Source organism: Electrona antarctica, assembly GCF_951216825.1.
Source record: "Electrona antarctica genome assembly, chromosome: 17".
NCBI classification, from domain to species: Eukaryota; Metazoa; Chordata; class Actinopteri; order Myctophiformes; family Myctophidae; genus Electrona; species Electrona antarctica.
In genome coordinates this window covers 37,765,348-37,788,060 of record NC_136798.1, presented here as the reverse complement: position 1 = coordinate 37,788,060, position 22,713 = coordinate 37,765,348, and the positions used below count along the sequence as shown (strand labels likewise).

General features: G+C 46.9%; 1 protein-coding gene across 1 annotated transcript in view; it reads right to left on the bottom strand.

The window, feature by feature from the left end:
• The window catches only part of LOC306941099 (nuclear factor 7, ovary-like), a gene marked incomplete at both ends in the record, with an annotated part of 275,860 nt that extends 253,674 nt beyond the window's left edge, over nt 1-22,186 (bottom strand). Inside the window, one exon of the mRNA XM_079526405.1 lies at nt 21,620-22,186. Coding sequence (XP_079382531.1) covers nt 21,620-22,186 — 567 coding nt within the window. The remainder of the gene's footprint in view (nt 1-21,619) is intronic.
• Between the last annotated feature and the right edge of the window lie 527 nt (nt 22,187-22,713).

The following is a 22,713-nucleotide window of genomic DNA, read 5'->3' as shown; positions in this document are numbered from 1 at the left end:
TATGGGAATACATCACATATATAAAATGCATTTATCAAGAAACATGCGTAAGCTAAGAACATAACTAGAACATATCTATATAATGACACTAATGGAGTTGGAACAATAGATGTTCAGGAGGTGGAGGAACACACCTTGACCATACCTCCACGCCAATCTACCTGAGCCTACTTATACCTGCCCAATACAACCCAGAATCCTCTATGCTTTTCGTATGTTCCACGTACACGCCAAACACGCACGTACAGTACAATACCTAAAGCCAAAGAAACCTACCGTCTTACCGTCCCCATGGACTCCGACTCCGTCGACCTGTTCGACCTGTTCAACGAACTATCTCCCGGGAGCACCCAGGCGAGCCAGACGCCCGCCGGCGCCGGGAGCTCGCCCACCATCTTCTCCGACACTTCCAGTGCTGCCGTCGCCGCCAACCCAGCCACCGCCGCCCGGGTTCGAAGCGTCGTCACGCGCGCCACTAACGCCGACCGCTCAACCACCGCCGCCCGGATCCGAAGCATCATCACCACCGCTTCCCAGGCCGGCGCCGTCCCGCTATCCAACGCTTCCCACCACTCGGACTCCAGCTGCTCCACCACCTCCAGCAGATTTTCAGCCATCGGCGCTTCATCAGGTCGGTCCAGTACCCACCATCAAAGCAGCAGCAGCAGCAGCAGCACTTCGCGTTCCCACCACCACCGCCATTCCAAGAGGAAGAAACGCCACCATTCACCCACCACCCAGCACTCCAGGCGCAAGCACCACGCTCCTCACGATCACAGCCCCGTCGCCTCGCGCCTCCGCACCAGTCCCAGCCAGCCACAACCCGCCATCGCAGACTGGACCGTAGCGGGTCTCCACAAACAACTCAGCGCTCTCAACGTCCCTTTCGCTCGCTCCACCAACAAGGCTGGCCTCTTCACGCTGCTCTGCAACACCACCGCGACGACGACAACAACAACAACACCGGGGCCTTCCTCGAGCCCGGCGCCTGCCGATGACGTCACGAGGCGTGCTACCGCCGCGGCAACCGCCGATGACGTCACCCGCCGTTCCAGGCGGTCCAGATTCAGCCAGCTCATGCCCGACCAAAACAACCCAGCTTCTCTCCCTCCCCCCCCCTCTACCTCCTCTTTCCCCCCCTCTACCTCCTCTTTCCCCCCCACTTCTGCCACATTTCTTTCCAGCTTTCTTCCACCTAACAGCTCAATTCTTTCAAACAGCACAATCCCTCCAACCAGTGCCATCCCTCCAAACCCCCCCACCTCCGTGCCTGCCCCCCACACCCTCTCGTCCCTCATGTCCCTTGTCCTCCCTTGTCCCGCAGGCTGCTACCACCCCCACCCCCCCCCCCCCCCTCCGGCACTCGCCGCCCTCGTGGCTGCACTGACCACCGGCACCTCCCAGGCTCTGCCCGCCTTCTCTCAGGCCCCGCCCACATTCCATCAGGCCCCGCCCACTTTCCCTCAGCCCCCGCCCACTTTCCCTCAGGCTCTGTCCGCCTTCCCTCAGGCTCCGTCCGCCTTCCCTCAGGCTCTGTCCGCCTTCCCTCAGGCTCTGTCCGCCTTCCCTCAGGCTCCGTCCGCCTTCCCTCAGGCTCTGTCCGCCTTCCCTCAGGCTCTGTCCGCCTTCCCTCAGGCTCTGTCCGCCTTCCCTCAGGCTCTGTCCGCCTTCCCTCAGGCTCTGTCCGCCTTCCCTCAGGCTCTGCCCGCCTCCGCCCCCTCCCACCCAACGCTGGCGCTCCCCAGCGTCCTTTCTGACCCCTCCTACCCCCTTCCCCCCCGTCCCCCCTCCTTCTCTTTTTCCACAGCTACCCCGGCCGTCGCCCCGCCGAACGCCCCCGCCAGGAACCCTCAGAACATCAGCGCCGCTCTCCGCAACCAGATCCTCCTAGGCAACTACATCGACCTCGCCACCCTCCTCCGCCCCTCCACCACCAACTCCGACTCCCGCTTCATCGAATGCGGAGACATCTCCATACAGCTCCGCAACCCCACCCCCACCCCCTCACGCTCCGCCATCCTAACCGTCGCCGAGTTCGGCCTGGCGTTCTCCATATATCGAGACGTCATATGCTCCGCCTACCCAGCTCGGCGCCAGGAGCTGGACGACTACTTCACGGTAATACTCGACCTAGCCGTGAGGTTCGGCGGCTCCCTCTTCCAGGAGTACCACCGCCAATTCGCCAACACAGCCGCAGCCAGACTCCATCAGCTCAACACTGCCACTTACTGGGGCCAACTGGACCTCGAGCTCTACTGCCGCATTTTTGCAGGAAGGCTAGCCACCGCCTGCAACTTATGCGGCAACCCCGCCCACCCCGCCAGCTTGTGCGTCCACGCCGCCCCCCGCACCCCCGATGCCAAACCCATCACCAACCAACCCACCCCCTCCCTCATCGGCACCGCCCGCTTGCCCCCGCCACGCCCCCAACCCTACCCAACTTCCCAAAATCCCACCGACAGACGTGGCCGCCCCGTCCTGTACTGCGGATCCTCGGCCATCTGCAACAACTTTAATGAAATAGGTTGCGCCATGGCCACCTGCACCTTTTTACACGTCTGCACCCACTGCGGGGGCGCCCATGCCCGCTCCACCTGCCCCCAACACCCCACCAAAGCAGCACCCCCTTCCCCCCGCAGTACACCACTCTAGACGGCACCACCAACTCCATCCGTCTCGCCGGCGAAGGCCCTCCCCCTCCACCCTGACTGCCGGCTCTTCTTTGGGGTCTCCGCCAGCTCCTCCTCAACCTCCGCCAATTCCCCGGCCACTCCTTCCGCCTCCACCGCCGCCAGCCGAGGCCTCCAGGACCACCCGACCTACTTCCACTCCTCCCTCCACGACATCACCAGTCCCAACTCCCTAGCCTAGTGGTCGTAACCCGTTCTTCCTTTTGGGGATTCATTCTTCGCGTGTGCCGCGGACTGACCGCCACACGACCCCTTCCCCAAAGACTCCAGGGTCGGCGACCCCCCCGGAACCCACACTCCTCCCCTTCATTCATTCATTCATTCATTCAATAAAATCTTTAAACCCTCCACAATGGTGTGTTCATTCCAACTAGTGAAATGGAGTTGGAACAATAGATGTTCAGGAGGTGGAGGAACACACCTTGACCATACCTCCACGCCAATCTACCTGAGCCTACTTATACCTGCCCAATACAACCCAGAATCCTCTATGCTTTTCGTATCCCGCCTCCAGCCCCATCACCACCTCAGGCCAGCAGCATTTCCACTGCTCCACCTCCTCCCTTCCTCGCAGTTCCCGGGGGGGGATTCATTCTTCGCGTGTGCCGCGGACTGACCGCCACACGACCCCTTCCCCAAAGACTCCAGGGTCGGCGACCCCCCCGGAACCCACACTCCTCCCCTTCATTCATTCATTCATTCATTCAATAAAATCTTTAAACCCTCCACAATGGTGTGTTCATTCCAACTAGTGAATACATATTAAATATACATATATACTATACTATGCTATACATATGTACTATGATGTGCTATGACTACATACAATGCAATTATTGTGCTGTCTACATGACATGCTATAAGTCTGTTTCAAATGCTATCTAAGTCTAAAAAGTGCTATCTAAGGGGGTAGGATAAGTGCTATGGGCCATGATGGAGTCTGAAAAGGTGGGTCTTCAGACTACGGCGGAAGATTGGGAGTGATGCTGCAGTTCTGATTGCAACGGGGAGTGCATTCCACAGTTTTGGGGCCAGAAGGGAGAAGAGTGTGGGACGTGTGGAGCGTTGTCCCGGCGTTTTTAGTGAGGGTACTAAAAATGCCGGGACAACGCTCCACAGTATACAGTTTATACTGTATACGTTTATAACGTCGATTTGTTTTGCTGTTAAATCCTGGCCCCCCGATTTTCATCAAGTATTCTCTTCATGTTTGCAATCCTCATTCACCGGGAGACAATGATTCATGATAACTACTTTTGTATGTATATGATGTATTGCCATGCTTTTTGTTCTTGCGTAATGTAAATCGCTCTGGATTAAGAGCATCTGCTAAATGCCTAAATTGTAAATTGTAATGATGAATGTGATTAATACGTTAAAGCATTGTACTAATTACAATATGATTGTGAAATGGGCCATTCTGCATAATGAGTACTATATTTTGATGCTAATGTATGTTTGTACTTTTACTAAGAAAGAGTATTTCTTGTGATAGTGTTATTTTTAGGGTTAGTCTCCATAATATGCCTCTTATGTCAGTGGTTCCCAAAGTGGGGTCCGGGGACCCCCAAGGGAACTTGAGGGAGTTCCAGGGGGGACCCAGCTAAATGATAATTTGTAACCAAATGGACCCTTATGGGTCTGTAACTCAGAGAGTGTACAATTTCTACGCTCTCAGAGTTAAATTAGCATTGATTTTACAATAAAATTGGGGGTCTCAGAGATAGAAATGCTATTAAATAGGGATCCGTAGACTAATGCATGTCAAACTGGGGGGTCCTTCAAATTAAACGGGTTGAGAATCACTGCTAGAGACATACAAATCTTCTCTTATGGGGGTCCCTGGCATATCTTTTCAAATGGGCGTCCACGGGCTAATTAGTGTCAATTTGGGGGTCCTTGACATGAAAAGGTTTGGGAACCACTGTCTTATGTAGATAGGTAACTCCAGCAAGCGTGACAAATCCTGGAAAATGAGATTCCTCAGCTTGATATGTATGTAGAGTACTGAAAACATGAAAAGGATAAGACAAGTTGCGCACAGTTGCGTGAGCCGCACTGACACATCACAGAGTAAAAGGAGATATACTCAGTGTAGCTGGTCTGTGACCAGTCACTCTCCCACCCTGATTCTGAAATGAGGTTACGGGTACCTCTAGTGGTATGTAGTGTTATAGTTCTCGAGACATGGTCTCGTCTCGAGACCGGTCTCGTCTTGGTCTCGCCCTTCATTTGTCTTGGTCTCGTCTCGGGTCTCTTCCCCCACCGAGACCACTCGAGACGAGACAATGCAAAACGTTCTATCAACCCGATCGCAAGGACTGATCCGGTGATCCCATTCATATTAACATTAAAGACAGCTGTAGGAGCGCAGCGCAGCTCAGAAGAAGAGCAGACGTCTAATCTTAAATCTATTGAAATTGGGTTAGAACATGTTCTGATTGTATGAAATTATATCAGGCTGGCATAAATAAAGTGTCGGCCGGGTGGCGGAGAGTTACACAGCGGCACAGCCTGACTTTTTAGGTAGCCTATAGTGCGAACGGTGCGGCTTGAGAGGCCTCACGCTAGACAGCTTTTTTAAATTATTTGAAATGGGAACGGGGCTTTAAGCTCGCTCTCTCTCTCTCCCCGTCTGTGTGTCTGTCTGTCTGTCTGTCTCTCTCTCTCTCTCTCTCCGTCTGCCTGTCTGTGTCTCTCTCTCTCTCTCTCTCTCTCTCTATCTCTCCCCGTCTGTGTGTCTATCTGTCTGTGTCTCTCTCTCTCTCTCTCTCTCTCTCTCTCTCTGCCTGTCTGTGTCTCCCCCCCCCCCCCCTCTCTCTCTCTCTAATTACATATTTCCATTTTGCACCAATATTATACTACCATGTCTTAATACAGTGTTGCTTTTTTGCGATGAAGAACACCCGCTGCTGGGTTTGACTGTGAACAGTGAATCATTCTAGTTTCTTACCTTGTGGCTCATGCTAGTCATTTGAAGAATTATAATCCAATAATTATATAATCCAAGGTTTGTTTGTCTGGAGATCCAACACTATGTCATATTATTAAAGTAAGTAAACTTTAAGAAGCGCTGGTCATTGTGCTGCAGTCAGTGAGAAGCTGCTCCGCTCTGCTAATTGATCTGACCTATATATTTGTGCAACTGACTGGCATGAGGGTAATTACTTATTTGGCACAATTGGCAGCACCTGCAATTCCAATAGGACATTTGAAAAGGCTTTCATATATTAATATTTGTCTCCACCAGGCCGAAGGCATGGGGAGAGAGTATGTTTTGCACTCCGTCCGTGTGTGTGTCCGTCCGTCTGTGAACAGCTAATCTCCGGCACCGTTAACCCGGTCGATGCCAAACTTTGCACACACACTCCCTGGAGGCCAACGATGAACCTCTGCCCCACATTTTCCACAACGGCCTGTTATAGCGCCACCATGAGGCAGCTTTTCACATTTTGTACCTAAAACTGCACCGATCTGCGTGAAACGTTGCATGCACACTCCCTAGAGGCCAAGGACAAACCGTTGACCTGCATTTTCCGCATCTGCCTTTTAGAGCGCCACCAGGAGGCCGACTTTTGTAAAACACATTTTTGGATATTACTCCTCCAGATTCTGTCCAAAAATCTCACAAATCGTTACACACTATCTCTATGGTCATGTGCTCAAGTCGGATCTGTCCGATATTTCATATTCCATCCTAATTGGCTATAATTAGCTTTCACAGTTTGCAAGATTGCCCCGTTTTGAACAAAAGCCTCAAATCATGAACGCAGCAAGCAATTTACTTACTAGGCTGAGGAATATATCCCACCCTTTTCACATTGGCCTGTTATAGCACCACCAACAGGTTGATTTTTGCAAAACACATTTTTGGAACAAAATGCCTCAAAAACATGTTTATATTTTACTATGAAAACCTGCATTTCCTGTGCGTCCGTCCGTCCGTCCGTTAGTTAGTCACCCCATGCACGCCTCCATATGGTCACGCCTCCATATGGTCACACCTCACGACATCACACCTCCAGGTCACGCCTCGTGACATCACTGTGACATCCATATATGGTCACGCCTTGTGACATCACTGTGACATCCATATATGGTCACGCCTTGTGACATCACTGTGACATCCATATATGGTCACGCCTTGTGACATCACTGTGACATCCATATATGGTCACGCCTCTCACGCCTTGTGAAACATCACGCCACCATATATGGCTATCTCCAATCTCCATATATGAAGATCACGACACTGACCTCATCTAACCCTGGATAACCATACATGGAGATGACTGGATCATCAGATCTAGATCTCTCTATATGGAGCCGGCCACTGCGGCCAGCAACTCTACATCTGACCTCAAACCCTTAGATCTCCATATTTGCATGCTGACCTGCACTGACATTGCATATGTTGACCCTTCCCCACCAGTCCTTCCTGTTCTGACATTCCGTATGTTGATCTGACCTCATCAAACCCTGTACACTCAAGACACGCTCCATATATGACACACAACTGTTTCTATCCTTCCCCCCCTCTGCCACTCAGGTGGAAGAGCGCATCACTGCATGCCTGGCTGACATCTCACAGTGGATGTCCTCCAACCACCTCAAGCTGAACCCAGACAAGACTGAGCTTCTCTTCTTCCCAGCTAAGTCCTGCCCTATGCGGGAGCTAACTATTTCCGTAGACAACGCCCTGGTAACGTCTGTCCCAACAGCCAGGAACCTTGGTGTTGTCCTGGACAGTCAGCTCTCGTTTAAAACTCACATCACAGCTGTCACTCGATCCTGTAGGTTCACACTCTATAACATACGACGAATTAGACCGTTCCTCACCCAGGAATCAGCCCAGCTCCTAATCCAGACAACAGTCTTGTCAAAACTTGACTATTGTAATTCGCTCCTTACTGGCCTACCGGCATGTGCACTTAAGCCTCTCCAACTGATCCAAAACGCCGCAGCTCGTCTGGTCTTCAACCAGCCAAAATTCTCACATGTCTCCCCCCTGCTCCGCTCCCTGCACTGGCTCCCAGTCGCTGCCCGCACAGAATACAAAACTCTGATGCTGGCATTCAAAGCAACCAAAGGTATGGCTCCCCCATATCTTGCAAGCATGATTGAACCCTACAAACCCTCCCGTGCACTCAGATCAGCCAACGCAGGAAAGCTGGAAGTACCCTCACTAAAAACGCCGGGACAACGCTCCACACGTCCCAAACTCTTCTCCCTTCTGGCCCCAAAACTGTGGAATGCACTCCCCGTTGCAATCAGAACTGCAGCATCACTCCCAATCTTCCGCCGTAGTCTGAAGACCCACCTTTTCAGACTCCATCATGGCCCATAGCACTTATCCTACCCCCTTAGATAGCACTTTTTAGACTTAGATAGCATTTGAAACAGACTTATAGCATGTCATGTAGACAGCACAATAATTGCATTGTATGTAGTCATAGCACATCATAGTACATATGTATAGCATAGTATAGTATATATGTATATTTAATATGTATAGTGTCATTATATAGATATGTTCTAGTTACGTTCTTAGCTTACGCATGTTTCTTGATAAATGCATTTTATATATGTGATGTATTCCCATACTTTTGTTCTTGCCTAATGTAAGTCGCTCTGGATTAAGAGCGTCTGCTAAATGCCTAAATTGTAAATTGTATATATGGCCAGTACAGAATTCATTCCATGTTGATCTGACCCCCCCATGCCAAAGCACCAGCGGCATTCGGCCGTCACCCAGGCGGATGCGTGCACGCGACCTCACCACCAAGGTGGCTTCTCGCAGTCAGGCGTCTTACTGGTCGTAATAGAAGATTATTTTATATCAGTGTGATAAACTAACCTTTTATGCTTTTAACCTCACTTTTAAGTCACTACAAAACATAAATTATGATAAAATCTTTATCTTTGGGGTACAGACCCTGCGTAAGTGGGTATGAGGAGCTACAGCTATATGACAAATTGTAATAAAACAATTGTACACTTATACCATTAATGCTGGTAGAAAATATATGTTTTGAACCTAAACCGATTAAACTAGATCTTTGGTTTCAATGGACGGTACTAGCGTTAAATTAAATAAACCACAACACAATTAGTTATAGATTAAAACATAATAAAATCACCAGAGAAAATCACTGCTACTTTTATGTTTTATAGGCTGCTAATTTGAATAATGCAAACGGAATAATTAAATAATTTGAAACTAACAGTAAACTAACACTAGTTTAATATGAATAAAGGCATGAATAAATCACACGCACGCACATGCGCGCGCGCACGCACGCACGCACGCACGCACGCACGCACGCACGCACGCACACACACACACACACACACACACACGCACGCACGCACACACACACACACACACACACACACACACACACACACGCACACACACACACACACACACACACACGATACTGGAAGAAAGAACCGAAATCTCAGTCATATGACTGAAGATTTCAGTTCTCTCTTTCTTGCCACTTCACTGCCAGTCATTGTGTGGTGTGTCTTTGTCCAATTTCCACTTTCCCACCATCACAGTTGTCGATGCGACAAAACGTACAGTAAAACATTGATGCCATCCATGCTTGTGATCCAGTTTCATGCGTTTACGGTTTATTGCGGTTCCCCATTTAGCCCTCACGGCCGCAGTGAAGTCTACTCTTCCTGGGGCCGTATATGCATGGTCAGCTAATTGGCTGAGGTTTCAGTTCCTTCTTTAATTTTCTCGTCTAGGAAAAATAAATCTGAAATGAACTTGTCTTTCCAAGTTCCCTTAAATTTCTTCACGTTGCATTTGTGCCACTCACAACCTGTAAGGATGCATTTGGTTCCCAGTGGTGGAAAGTAACATTTACTTGAGTATACTGTACTGTACTTGGGTTAACCACCAACCAATAGGAGAGAAGGGCTGTTTTGTATCCCATTGGGCGGAGTTTAGTTGTCTCCTGAGTCCTGCAGAAAAGTCCGGAGACTGAGAGTGATCAGGCCACACCACTCTGGATCATGCAAAACGGAGCTTTTGAGAAATGATGATGTCACCGCTTATTAGCGCATATAATTTTTTACTATAATTAGGTGAGAAATGCAGCTTGTGCCTGCATGGAAACTACACAGATATCTATCCAATTGTTCATGTTTATATATCACTGTTAACAACTTTAAAACTTATTATGTTGCATCAACTGCAGTGAGCAAAGGCTCTGCTCTGCTGCATCCAATAATAAATATATCAGCCTACTATAGTCCAGTGCGGACTGGTGATTTCATTTGTATTGGTGCCGAGTGCTAAGCACAACCGATTGTTTTAATTCAAAGTGGTATATATTCTGTGAAATGTTTATCGTCATTCCGTGTATCTACAAGCTCCAAGTGTTGCGTCCACATGCAGCGCGTTCCAAGCAGAGGTCCTCAAGTATAGGTATAGGTAAAACACTGCCAGTCCTCAGCGCAATGGCCCGTTGCGCAAAGAAGTTGAGATTTTACTTGTGTGATATTCAGATAATCTTCAACCGATTGTTATAATTCGAAGTGGTATATATTCTGTGAAGTTTATATTTTCATTGGGTGTACAAGTCATGTTTTTAATATGCCTTTATCAAATGATATAGAGAGATGGGTAGTGCCCAAGTCCTGTTAGCCATGCAGCCTATATGATCTGTGGTGCGCTTTATAGGCCTATACACTCTCTCAATTAGGGATTTTCCCAGAGGTTAATTTCACTGATGTGTACAACCTTTATTCAAATAGTTTAATTTGTATTGGAGTGCAAAGCTTGAACAATAGGTTCATTGCGGACCACTACGGATAAACTGTGGATATTAACCTACCAATAAGGACCCAGGCCAAATGCCATTGCGCAGTAGCCTACACCAACAAGTCTATGCGTGGTGTGTGCATAGCCGCATGTGAAACTTTATCGTGATGTATTTTGCTCTCCATTTCATGGTCATGGTCATGCGAGGAGAGAGAGAGAGAGAGAGAGGGTGAAGAGAGAGAGAGAGGTGTGAATGGAATCGCATCGTGCGTATATGGCACATCTCTCTCATGTTTAGGTAATTAAGGGCGCACCATTGAATGCATGTCACTGTGCCTACATGCTGACAATTGATTGATTGATTGATTGAACATTGTATTAACAGTTTGCAGAATTACAGTACATTTCAAGCACAAACTCAATACAAAGGCTGTTAACTGTGAGTGGACGACCCAATTAAGCATTACACTTGTTTACAACAGGGTCCACCATGTTCAAATCATCAAAACATTTAGAGACGTACAAATAGACACTTCTATATAGACAAAGAACAGTACAGGAATTCATCATAATGGAGGTAAAAAGGGAAAAGAAACATATACAGTGGGGGGAAAAAGGGGGAGGGCGGTGGGGGGGGGGGGGGGGGGGTTCAGATTTTACGGGGGCCAGTTTCGAATTGCAGCCATCCGTAGGTGCCCTTTGAGAGCGGTTTTGAAGGAGTCAAGGGATTCGCATGTCTTAATGACTGTTGGTAGGGCGTTCCACATTTTGGTGGCATAGAAGCGAAAATAATTTAGTCCCTTGTTTGTGCCGAATCTGGGTTGAACATGATTCGTTGCACTCCCTCTGGTGTTGTGGGTGTGGACTTCATTAACATTAAGGAAGTATCTACACAGGTACATGGGTATCTTGGTGGAGTATCGAATCTTGTGGACCAGACCATTGCAAGATGCTGTACTCTGTCGCCGACCCTAAGCCGACAATGTGCGCGCGTGAACTTGTATTAGCCAGCCTACACATTATAACGTGACATTTATTATACAGCTCGAAAATATAGCCACTCTACAAGTTCACAACTTGTTACTTCTATAGGTCTGACTCTGCTATTAATTTATGTGCAGGACTTGCCAAGTCGCCAGAGCAATGGTAAAGTGACGTCTATCATTTTTAAATTGAGAAAAGTCGAGAGTCGGGATTTGGAGATTTACGCACATAGTACGTGTGACATGCTGACAGACAATGAAAGAAACATGTTCCACTTCCACTCACAATTTAGGTGGCTTTTAAAATGCGGTACTTATTCCTTCATTAAAAAATATGATTGGCACCTCATAAGTGTAAATATAAAAGCAAGTATAATATAGCCTACAATTGAAACCCGCTACTGCAGTGATTTTATCCTGTGTTCAATGCGTTTCTGCGTTTGGGTGTGGACATAGATATCTCTGTCGTATGGCCAGGAATTTTTTCTAAAACGGAGGACGAAAATATCCGTTTTGCAAAAGATCCAGAGTGGTGTGGCCTCGTCACCCGTGCGCAACTTGGAGACCTCAAATAAGCCATCTCAGTCCGTGATTTCTAGCACTTTTGTTCAACAATGTAACTGTTTTAATTAATTCTCATCTATCTATTATAGTTATTTCAGTTTTGAATACTTTCTGTTTTCCATTTCATATATTTTATATTGCTGTATTTAATGTATATTGTTTTGATTGATTGATTGTGCTTGAAATGTACTGTAATTCTGCAAACTGTTAATAAATATTTCTATCAAACTCAATACAAAGGCTGTTAACTGTGAGTGGACGACCCAATTAAGCATTACACTTGTTGATTTTGTGTTTTGTATTTCGGCTACATTGAAAATGAGGGCCTGCCCCTAAATTGTACTCCACGCTTAAATGAAGGTTCTGATGATGATGATGATGAAATGACGCACGGCTGTCTCCAGTCATTTCAACAATCAGTACCAGATTTAAAGGCACTGATTCTGTGTGTTGGCTTGTTCAGAAGAGGATGACGTCTTTCGAAGAAAGTTTGATTCATTTAGCAAGCCAGTGCCCCATTCTGTATGTAAAAAGCCATCCGTTTTATTATGACAGTGTACAACGCGACTCCACATATCGCCGTATTGGTCACCAAAAACTACACGCAGATAAACGTGGGTCTGTTGTTTTCTGCATTCCGCTCTAGCGCACCGCCCACTTCCCGCAAAGCCTTGTGGGAAATGGATGCATCTAGGGAGGGACGGCCATGACACAACACAACATGCATCCAACGAGCACGAGAATTGCATTAAAGGTGTGAGCTCAGCCTAGGGTGCACTCACACGGTTAATGCAATTCTCTGTGCTCGTTGGGTGTTGTGTCATGGCCGCCCAGCGGCCCAATGCATTTCCAATGGAGGTCACATGGTTTGACCCAACATTGTGTTGTGTGAGGGGGAGGGGCGCATTCGACTGCGCCCCTCCCCCTCACACAACACAATGTTGGGTCAAACCATGTGACCTCCATTGGAAATGCATTGGGCGGCCATGACACAACACAACATGCATCCAACGAGCCTCCAACGAGCACGAGAATTGCATGAAAGGTGTGAGCTCAGCCTTAGGCCTCACTCACACGGTCGCTGCACTGCATTGCTGTTGTGAGTGTCATGGCCGCCCCAATGCATTTCCAATGGAGGTCACATGGTCTGTTGTATGGCTTTCAGCTGTGTTTCGACTGCCCCCCCTCCCCCTCACACAACACAATGTTGTGTCAAACCATGTGACCTCCATTGGAAATGCATTGGGGCGGCCATGACACTACACAACATTCATCCAACAAGCGCAGTAAAGGTCTGAGCTCAGCCTAAGGCTGTTTGCAAAAAACAAACAAACATGTTTATATTACTCCTAAACATTTTGCCAAACATCTCACACAGTCCTATCCTCCTGGTGGAGACCTGTGCCCAGAAGGGCACTTTTTCTAGTTTTTTCTAATAAGGTTTGGCCTTATAGATTTTGTATAGTTTTGGATATTGATTAATTAATTAACACAAACATTTTTCTCCCAGGCGGCTCTGATGTGCATGCCTCATTGTTATTCATTCATTGATATTTAAAATAAATATTTGAATGAATCATGCTGTAGTAGGCCTATACCTAATTTTGTAAAATCTATTTGCAGTGTTTCAGATCAAGATTGTTTTCTGTGCCTATCAAATAAGAAAATAACAAAACAAGGTCTTGGTCTTAACTCGGTCTTAACTCGGTCTCGCCTTGCGGCGGTCTCGGTCTCGTCTCGGTCTCGACCCCTCTATGTCTTGGTCTTGTCTTGGTCTCGGCCCCCTAGGGTCGCGGCGGTCTCGGTCTCGTCTTTGGTCTCGACCCCTCTAGGTCTTGGTCTTGTCTTGGTCTCGGCCCCCTAGGGTCGCGGCGGTCTCGGTCTCGTCTTTGGTCTCGACCCCTCTAGGTCTTGGTCTTGTCTTGGTCTCGGCCCCCTAGGGTCGCGGCGGTCTCGGTCTCGTCTTTGGTCTCGACCCCTCTAGGTCTTGGTCTTGTCATGGTCTCGGCCCCCTAGGGTCGCGGCGGTCTCGGTCTCGTCTTTGGTCTCGACCCCTCTAGGTCTTGGTCTTGTCTTGGTCTCGCTTTAGGTGGTCTCGACTACAACACTAGTGGTATGCGGACGTACTACAGAGGAGAGTTTGTAAGAGAAAGTGAAAAATCTAAGCCTACTGTACTAGAATATGTTTAACAATAGATATAATACTTTCGTTGAATACAGGTGCTCGTTGGCGAGGTATAATCATGAAAATAAAGAAGAGGATCCAAGGCACTCTGTTCCAGTGAAGTGAAAAAGCCTTTATTGTAAGCTTTAAGGCATGGCAAAGATCATTACACAAAAGGACCAACACGTTTCGGCAATCAGCCTTCATCAGGGTCCCATGGCTTAAAGGCTTTTTCACTTCACCAGATAGAATACTTAAATGGCAGTTAAAAAACACAACAATGTAATTAATTTGGAAAAAGGCCAATGTGGACTATACACAAAAAAGCAATAGCTTGTTTGCATTGAATTTAAGTTATTAAGGGGTAGGGTTATATAAGTTTTTTGACTTCTCCCTACTCCTTTCCGAACATATATAAAAGTAAAAAAATAAATAATAATAATTATACTTGCAGCCAGTGAGGCTTGGTTTTTTTTTGTTGTTGTTTTTTTTTGGAATATTATTTTATTTGTTCTATATTGAACTTATTTTAATTCTTTGACTTTTGTCTAATTTTTTATAATGTTCGGAATAAATTTTTTCATTCATTCATTCATTCATTCATTCATTCATTGTGGTCCACCTTGAGACAGAACAACACGCAACATACTGCACAAACAATCATGAAACACAGAAAGATGTATCCTTACATATAAAGTTGAGAACAATATAGGGCTGCAGTGGCTCAGGGGTAGAGTGCATAGGCGGATCTAGAAATTATGGGCCCCTGAGGGGCAAACTGAGGGTTTAAACACTTGCAGTAATGTACCGTATCATGATGGTTTAGGACTTTTGGGGTTTCACTGTGTGTCACTGCAATTCACTGTTACCCCTTTTTTGGGGGGGGTGCCCTGGGCCTGGGCCCAACAGGCCCTTTGGATAATCCTCCCCTGGTAGAGAGGCCAGTAGAGCGACCGGGTGTTCCATCCCGGCCTCCCCCAATGTTAGTATCGCGAAGTGTCCTTGAGCAAGACTCTGAACCCCCAACTGCTCCTGTTTTCTAAGCAATATGTTGTAGGTGGGTTACTTGATCTCTTGGATTCAGACATCAGGGAAAGGGGTACCGCAACCAGAAAAGCTTGAGGACCACTGGACTAGACCACTTGTTCTCAATATGTGGCCCAGGGTCAGGGACCCCCAGGAACATTAGAGATCTGTTTAATAACTCCAAGAGTGTAGTGCCTACAAACTCAGGACCGAGCTCCCTTCCCCCCACACATATATCTCAAAATCTATCAAAAAAGTATTTCTCCAGCACTACACTCAGGCCATAATGTCAACTTTGTCTCTGCTCTACAGTATATATTATGTAGAGTCTTGAACAACTTTGTTGTGATTCTGTCAGGAACACCTATATTCCTGTATTTGGACCCGTATGCAGAATAACCCAGGCAACAACGACTTGCACTCAAGCACTCTTTATTTTAAACCCTCCCAGGGCAAATATAACATAAACTCCCACTCTTGGGAAACACAGCATTATAATCGAGCAACCTAACCAATAACACAGAGTCCCTAATATACCTCCATACTCATTAACCAAAGTCTCTTCAGCTTAGAAGCGCAGGTGGACACAGGCTCACAATCAGCCAGGGGAAGGGAGGCAACAGAGGGGAAAAGGTAGGGACGGCGGTCCAGGCGTGGTACGTCCTAGGACAGGACGTGACAGATTCAGCACGATATTAGTATTGAATTGAACTGGTAGTTTTCTTTTCTATATGTTAGTATTTTAGCTTTTTTAAGTTACTGTTTTTTACACAGCATGCCCTCCTGGCTGTTTGCTGTCGTTTACATAATGTTATCGAATCCGGGTCTCCCGAGTGGAAAGCCAACAACTTAACCACTAAAGCCAAATGGATATCCCTTTGGCTTTTGTGGTTCAAGATGTTGGCTTTTCACGAAAATGAAAGCCAGACGTTGGAGGGAGGGGCTAGCGCTCCTCAAAAAAAGAAGATACAGTATATGTAATGTCATGTCTTGGCCAAATATTTTGGGTGGATCTGAGTTGGTGGTGGCCAAAATAAATAGATCAGACCCTCTTCTAGTCAACTCGCCTCCTATAGGTTCCATGGTGTATAAAGCACTTGCTGTCCCGAGACTGTTCCACATCATCGTCAATCATCATGTCCAACTACTGTAGCCTTATGTTGTTCCAGAATTGACACTGTCTTTGTGTCAGCAACTCAGGCCACGTTGGCATTTGAGGTTTTTTTAGACGTAGGCCTATTCACAAAGCGGGGTCAACTCATTTCAGAAAAAGCTTGAGGTTGCATGGGACAAAAAAAAGGGACCATACAGATAAAAGACTCGGGACGAGCCAAGTTGAAACTTGGAAAATCTTGGAAGACAGTCCACATCTGCTTCTGTAGCAACGTCGCTTGTCAACCTACTTCTTTGAACTCCTGCATCCGATATCACGACGCTCTTTCCTCTTGTTACTGTAGTTATTGTTTCCGACCTGTGCCGGAAACAATTTAGATATATATATTGTGTCTTTTCCGCTTTATTTATATTCTATAGCAGACAATTCCTGCACAGTCCCTCCAGGCTATTGGATATAAACAGCCGACGGCCCGTCCCTGCCAGGAACGAAAACGATACATTTGTGTGAAGCTTCGGTCACTTTCCTGATAAGATATCCGGGACCTCACCTCAGTGCTCTAACTTGGGAAACGCATCTCTGCGGTATATGGGTAAGTTAACAGTTGCGAGAGCTCCTGACACGCACACACATGCACACGCACACGCGCACACACACACACACACACACACACACACACACACACACACACACACACACACACACACACACACACACACACACACACACACACACACACACACACACACACACACGCGCTGATGAGAAGCACGCATGTCAAAGAGCTGCTGTGCTCTAATTTGCTTACTGGCAAAATCATATCCACAATACTATACACACTGCCCTCTCCCACCAAGATGAACTCCAACGTGATAATGCTATACAGCTCAGCATTCACCACCACAGTCCCCTCCAGACGTGACTATAGAAGCACAGTACACGGTACAGTATATCCAGTACCCAAACCCAGCCTGCGCAGCTAGATCCGGAACGTTCTCTCGGAGCAACGGCAAACTAGTAAGGATGGCTCCAAAACACCATCTCCCAGCCTGCCCCCTCTATACACAGCATCCCCCAGGGCTGAGTTCCCTCCTCTACTCCCTTGTACACCCAGAACTGCGCGGCCACGCGCCTGCTATGGGAACTGCACTGACCTCAAACGCAAAGTATTGCAGACGGGTCGTGCGGACAGACCAGAGTTTCCCTCCATCCAGGACATATTTACATATGGCGGACGTTGTGTCGAGACCCTATAGCCCTCCCAACCACTTTGCAGCCACAAAGCCCACTGGCAGTCACGGAAAAGGCCATCATCCAACCCTCAACCCCAGATAATGGCGTTTATTATGAACACCAACAACAGTTCGAAAATCCTCCCCATCTTGCCTATATCAGCCTGTGTGTAGAGTCCCCCCCCCACACACACACACACCTACCTACACGTACCCATATACACGACAACCAAAACTGCAGATACAAACACTATGCACACTGTGTGAATGCACACACACACACACACACACACACACACACACACACACACACACACACACACACACACACACACACACACACACACACACACACACACACACACACACACACACCTGGACGGATCACCATCACCATTGATCACCATCTTGTTGAAGGTCTTCACCAAAAGCGAACTCGGACTAATGCCCCAGTAACTGTCGGAACATACGGTATGTAGGCTATGCGATTTTATGGATTTGGCAACTGGGACATATTTTTGAGGATGCTCCATTGTTCCCGCTATCTTCACAATTCTCCACACTTCAGCCTCCTCTTATAGCCTTGTAATACAGCCTGTAGAAAAAAAAAACAATTATATAAATGAATATAAAGTGCCCGAAAGACGGATCCCAGGTTGGAAGTGGTTAAACTATTTATATATATATAGGCCTATACAGTAGGTTATAGAAAGTGTCCCTAAATTGGCAAATCGGTGAACACAAAGTACTGATATTGTACAACAAAAAAATATAATTCCTAACTTCTGTAGTCGTATGTACTAGTAGGACGATGCCTGTGCCGGGTTCCATACCCGTTGCCACACTATACTTAAAGTGCAGAACCTGCAACTTAGTGCTCGGAACCCAGCCCCGACACACACGCCAACGTTTCCAGTCGATCAGATGGCTCTTCAGATATGCATGAGACACACAATCAAGAGATTTAAAGATATATTGAATTAAACAATAATGTAGCTGTAACAAAATACAAAAGGTACACCTGGACTGTGAATTCTGAGCATTCTGAATTGACCGTCACATGTTCATGCTGCAACAAGTTCATCTGATATTGCCACCATAGCTAAACAGCTAACTAGCATCATTCCTGACATCTGGTTGTACACAAACATACTCACTTGACTTAAATGAACTTGCCATCTCAAGATAGGGTGCATAGTCCGACACTACTATTCACCAGTCCAGTCCGACGTCCTACCCCAAACGCTAACCTAACCCTAACCACACACGGAAGCCACGGAGTCTTAACCGCCAACGCATGTCGGAGCCACGGGTGAGTCTTAACCGGCCACGTATGTCGGACTAACGTATGCCCCCCAACAAGTCCGTCTGATATTGCCACGGGTAGCTAAACAGCTAAATAGCATCATTCCTACTCTGGCATCTGGTTGTACACAAACGTACTCACTTGATTAACTTTCCATCTCAAGACACAGGTGTAGTGCATATTGGATGTAGCCGAGGCGGTTCTCTGGACATTGCACTCTGGTTCAGCTCTGGTTCCAGACCTGCCCTGGCCACGACGTTCTGCATAGTTGATGCTCCTTCTGCATAGTTGACGCTCCTTCGTCCCGGAAGTCCAGGTGCGACCAATCAGTCATTACTTAATTTACTCACGATAGATAAACATACAAGCTACCCTTTTCTAAAGATTTTCTTTTTCTCTAAGGTTTTCTTAATTTGTACAGTTTATTTTTTTGTCTTAGGTACCTGTATATTTATCGCAGATTTTCCCATTTATAAACTAAAACCTATTCAGCTATTTACAATTTAATGCGAAGTTCAGGGCTGATTTATCCTAATCCTAATCCTAATCCTAAAATTATATTAAATTTCTCATAAACATCTCTATACAACAACACGCCGACTCGACGAGTCCATTCATGTCACGTCAAGGATGATGTCCTCACAGCATGGTCACATCCTGCCCCCCAGGGGTCGTTGAGGGGCTCCAGGGGGTCCCCAGCTAAATTATTAATAGTTATTGTAGGAACCAAACCCTTACAGGTCTGTAACTCCGAGGAGTGTACGAATGGTTCCATTCGAACACTCTCAAGAGTTATGCGTGGTGGGTTCATGAGCGAATGCATACCAAACAAGCGGTTCTTGCAATTAAAAGGTTTGAGAACCACAACCTCTACACTCCGGTCCTGTCAGATGACGCACACTCTCTACAAGCCTAGCTCTAACCTTGATGTCGCATAACACCTCCCTCGACTCCCTGCCTGGATCAACACAACCAGTCCTCTATCCACGATGGAATGGTCCCTGGACCAAAACCAACGTAATGCCGCACAGATCAAAATTGCACTCCACCTCTCCTCTCTCCGTCACCAGCCACCTCCTCAAGAGTCCTTTATGTGAGCCATGGTCTTCCTCCAACCTCCCAGACGCCGATCGTCACTTACTTTTAGATATGATTAAGATTTTAATAGACTATTTAATAGACTATAATAACAATGCCAGGGAGTCTTAGGCATTTGGCCAAAAGCCTTACCACATCACAATAAATCTTGAACAAGGTACAATCAAGTCACGTTAACACCACATCTCCGTCTCTGTTGCTAATATACAGCACATTATTATAACTTCCCAATTTAAAAATGTATTTCGCTAACCTATCATTCTCTCTGTATATTTGCTCATATGAAGAAACTTTATCTAGTTAGACATACCAGTCTAGGAAAGCAGGTCTCCCCACCGTCTCCCATCCCCTCATCAGAACCTTTGTTCCAACCATGAAACGCATCACTACATTGTGAAACCTGCCTACTATACAGTATGTAAAGCCTTGGGCAAAGAGGAAAATGTACTGTAAAATCCAGTATACAATTATATATTCCTTTTTCAGAACCTTTTAAATTAATTTTAATAAGTGGGACATGCAAGATGCCCTCAGGCGCTGGGTGCCGAGTGACTGACCGGTCACTTCCCTCCAACTCTTGACCTGAAGCACACAACGCATCTCCTTTACTGACAGTTACTGCAACGGCATGCGCATGAGATGGAACACAGCCGCTGTCAGAACGAGACGATGGCATCAGCGTGTGGTGCTTCATCTTCCTGTGGGTCTGCAAACTCAGTTGTTGTAATTTGCCTCTAAGCAACAAACCACCACCATTGTCTCTGTGCAGTACTGATGTCCAACCGTGTCCCCGCACGTGTGTCTCTGTCAAACTCTTAAAAGTGATTAACTACAGTCATGGGCAGAATCAATCTCTCCCGGTAATATCTTCAAAGGAAAGGTATGACCGGTGTAGATGTACGGAAAGAGTGTTTCAGTGAAAGTGTGTTTGAACGTGTGTATTTCTGTGTTGGTATCGAGATCCGCGAATGACAGCTTTCCTTCATTCCAGTCCAGCTGGACTCGGATCCTCTGTGGATTATGCTCCAGCGAGAGCTCATTCATTAACCACGGCGAGAAGCCAAGTTTGTATGTCCCTTCAAACAGCCCTATTCTCCAGGACCTACCACCTCCTTTTCCCTTCCGCTGAACGGACTCTGCCAACACGCCCACTTCCCAACACGCGTTGTCTCCGACCTCGACGTCCCAGCTGTGAGTCCCCGAGTTGAAGCCCTCGGAGCCCAGCGTGATGCCATAGAAGTCGAACCTCTCTGCGTTTTCGGGAAGCTGTTGTTCCTCCCCGTATCTCACACCGGTCAGATCATCCGATAGCTTGAGGTCTGGATGGGCAGTGTTGGGGTCCAGAATGACAGGAGTGTAGGAGACAATGTCCTTCATCCTGTCCCAGACTCTGAAAGTCAGATTTCCCAGGTGTTTGGCCTCATTCAGCAGAGCTCCCGAGACCAGCTGCGGGTCCTGTTGTGTGCACTGGAGTCTTTCCATTGTGGTCTTGTAGTTGTGCAGGAACGACAAGTGTTCTGCTTTCAGTTCCTCCTCCAGGGCTCTGAATGTGTCCGAGATGGTTGCTATTTCTCTGTTCAGAGCGTCAATCTTTTCCTCAATCAACAGACTCTTCTTCTCCTCTTCCTCCCTCAGTGCAGTGACGCAAGCCCGCTCTTCCTCCTGTAGAAACCGATGAAGCTTCTTAAACTGCTCCTTAATCTTCCTCTCTGTGTTCCGGGCCTGGGCCTTAATGTGTTTTGCCGTTTGGTCACAGTCTGTTTTAACTTCATTAAATGCCTCCAGTTTCTCCTGCAAGAGCTTCAATGCATTCTGGACTTCCTCCTTGTGATCCAGTGCAGCTTCATCGATGGGTCTGAATCTGTGGTTGATGTGTTTCTTAGAATCTCGACACACAACGCACACAAGATGTTGATCTTCCAGACAGAACAGTTTTAGTTTCTCGCCATGCAGACTGCAGAGAACCTCAGACCCCGTTGAAGTTCTCTGATGTCTCTCCCTTATGAAGGCCTCGCACAGGTTCTTCAGAACCAGGTTACAGGGTGGATGATCCATTGAATTTATTTCCTTACAAACTGGACATTGGTTTATTTTCTTCTCTCTCCACCATGTCTGTAGACAGGCTTTGCAGAAGCTGTGGCTACATGACAGCACAACAGGATCTTTAAAGATGTCATGACAGACAGGACAGGAAAAATCCTCTTCCGAAAGAGATGACTTGGAAGCCATTCTATCTGGTTATTATTATTATTATTATATTATAAGTTCAATTCAGCTGACAGTCAGCAGCAGGTTCAAGTCTCTCTCCTGTAGCTACTAATAGACAATCTACCTTATATCTCTCTAGTTGTGATTGTGTGTCTGCTCTTGTATCGCTTTTTATATAAAGCGACTAGTGTGGGTGTTGAAGTAACAGTTACGTCACTGCAGGAGTAAACCCAACACAACAGCAAAATAAATGGACACGGGTACAAATCTGTCAATGCTTCAAAACAGTGTTATTTCTAGGTAAAATAATCATCATCGTACATCATCATGACGTAAATAGACCTTATGCCTATTTGCTCAGACACTATGACGTAAAAGTCTCCATTCATTGTCAATGGGAATTTAATGTTTGTTTAAGACGAAGTTTGTGGACGGTAACCAAACGCTCGATGTCGGAGAGGCAATAGCACCCCTCAAAAAGTGTACGCACTTGAGCCATATCTCAAATTGACCGGCTTCATCGGGAATCGATAGCTTGTATTTTGTTA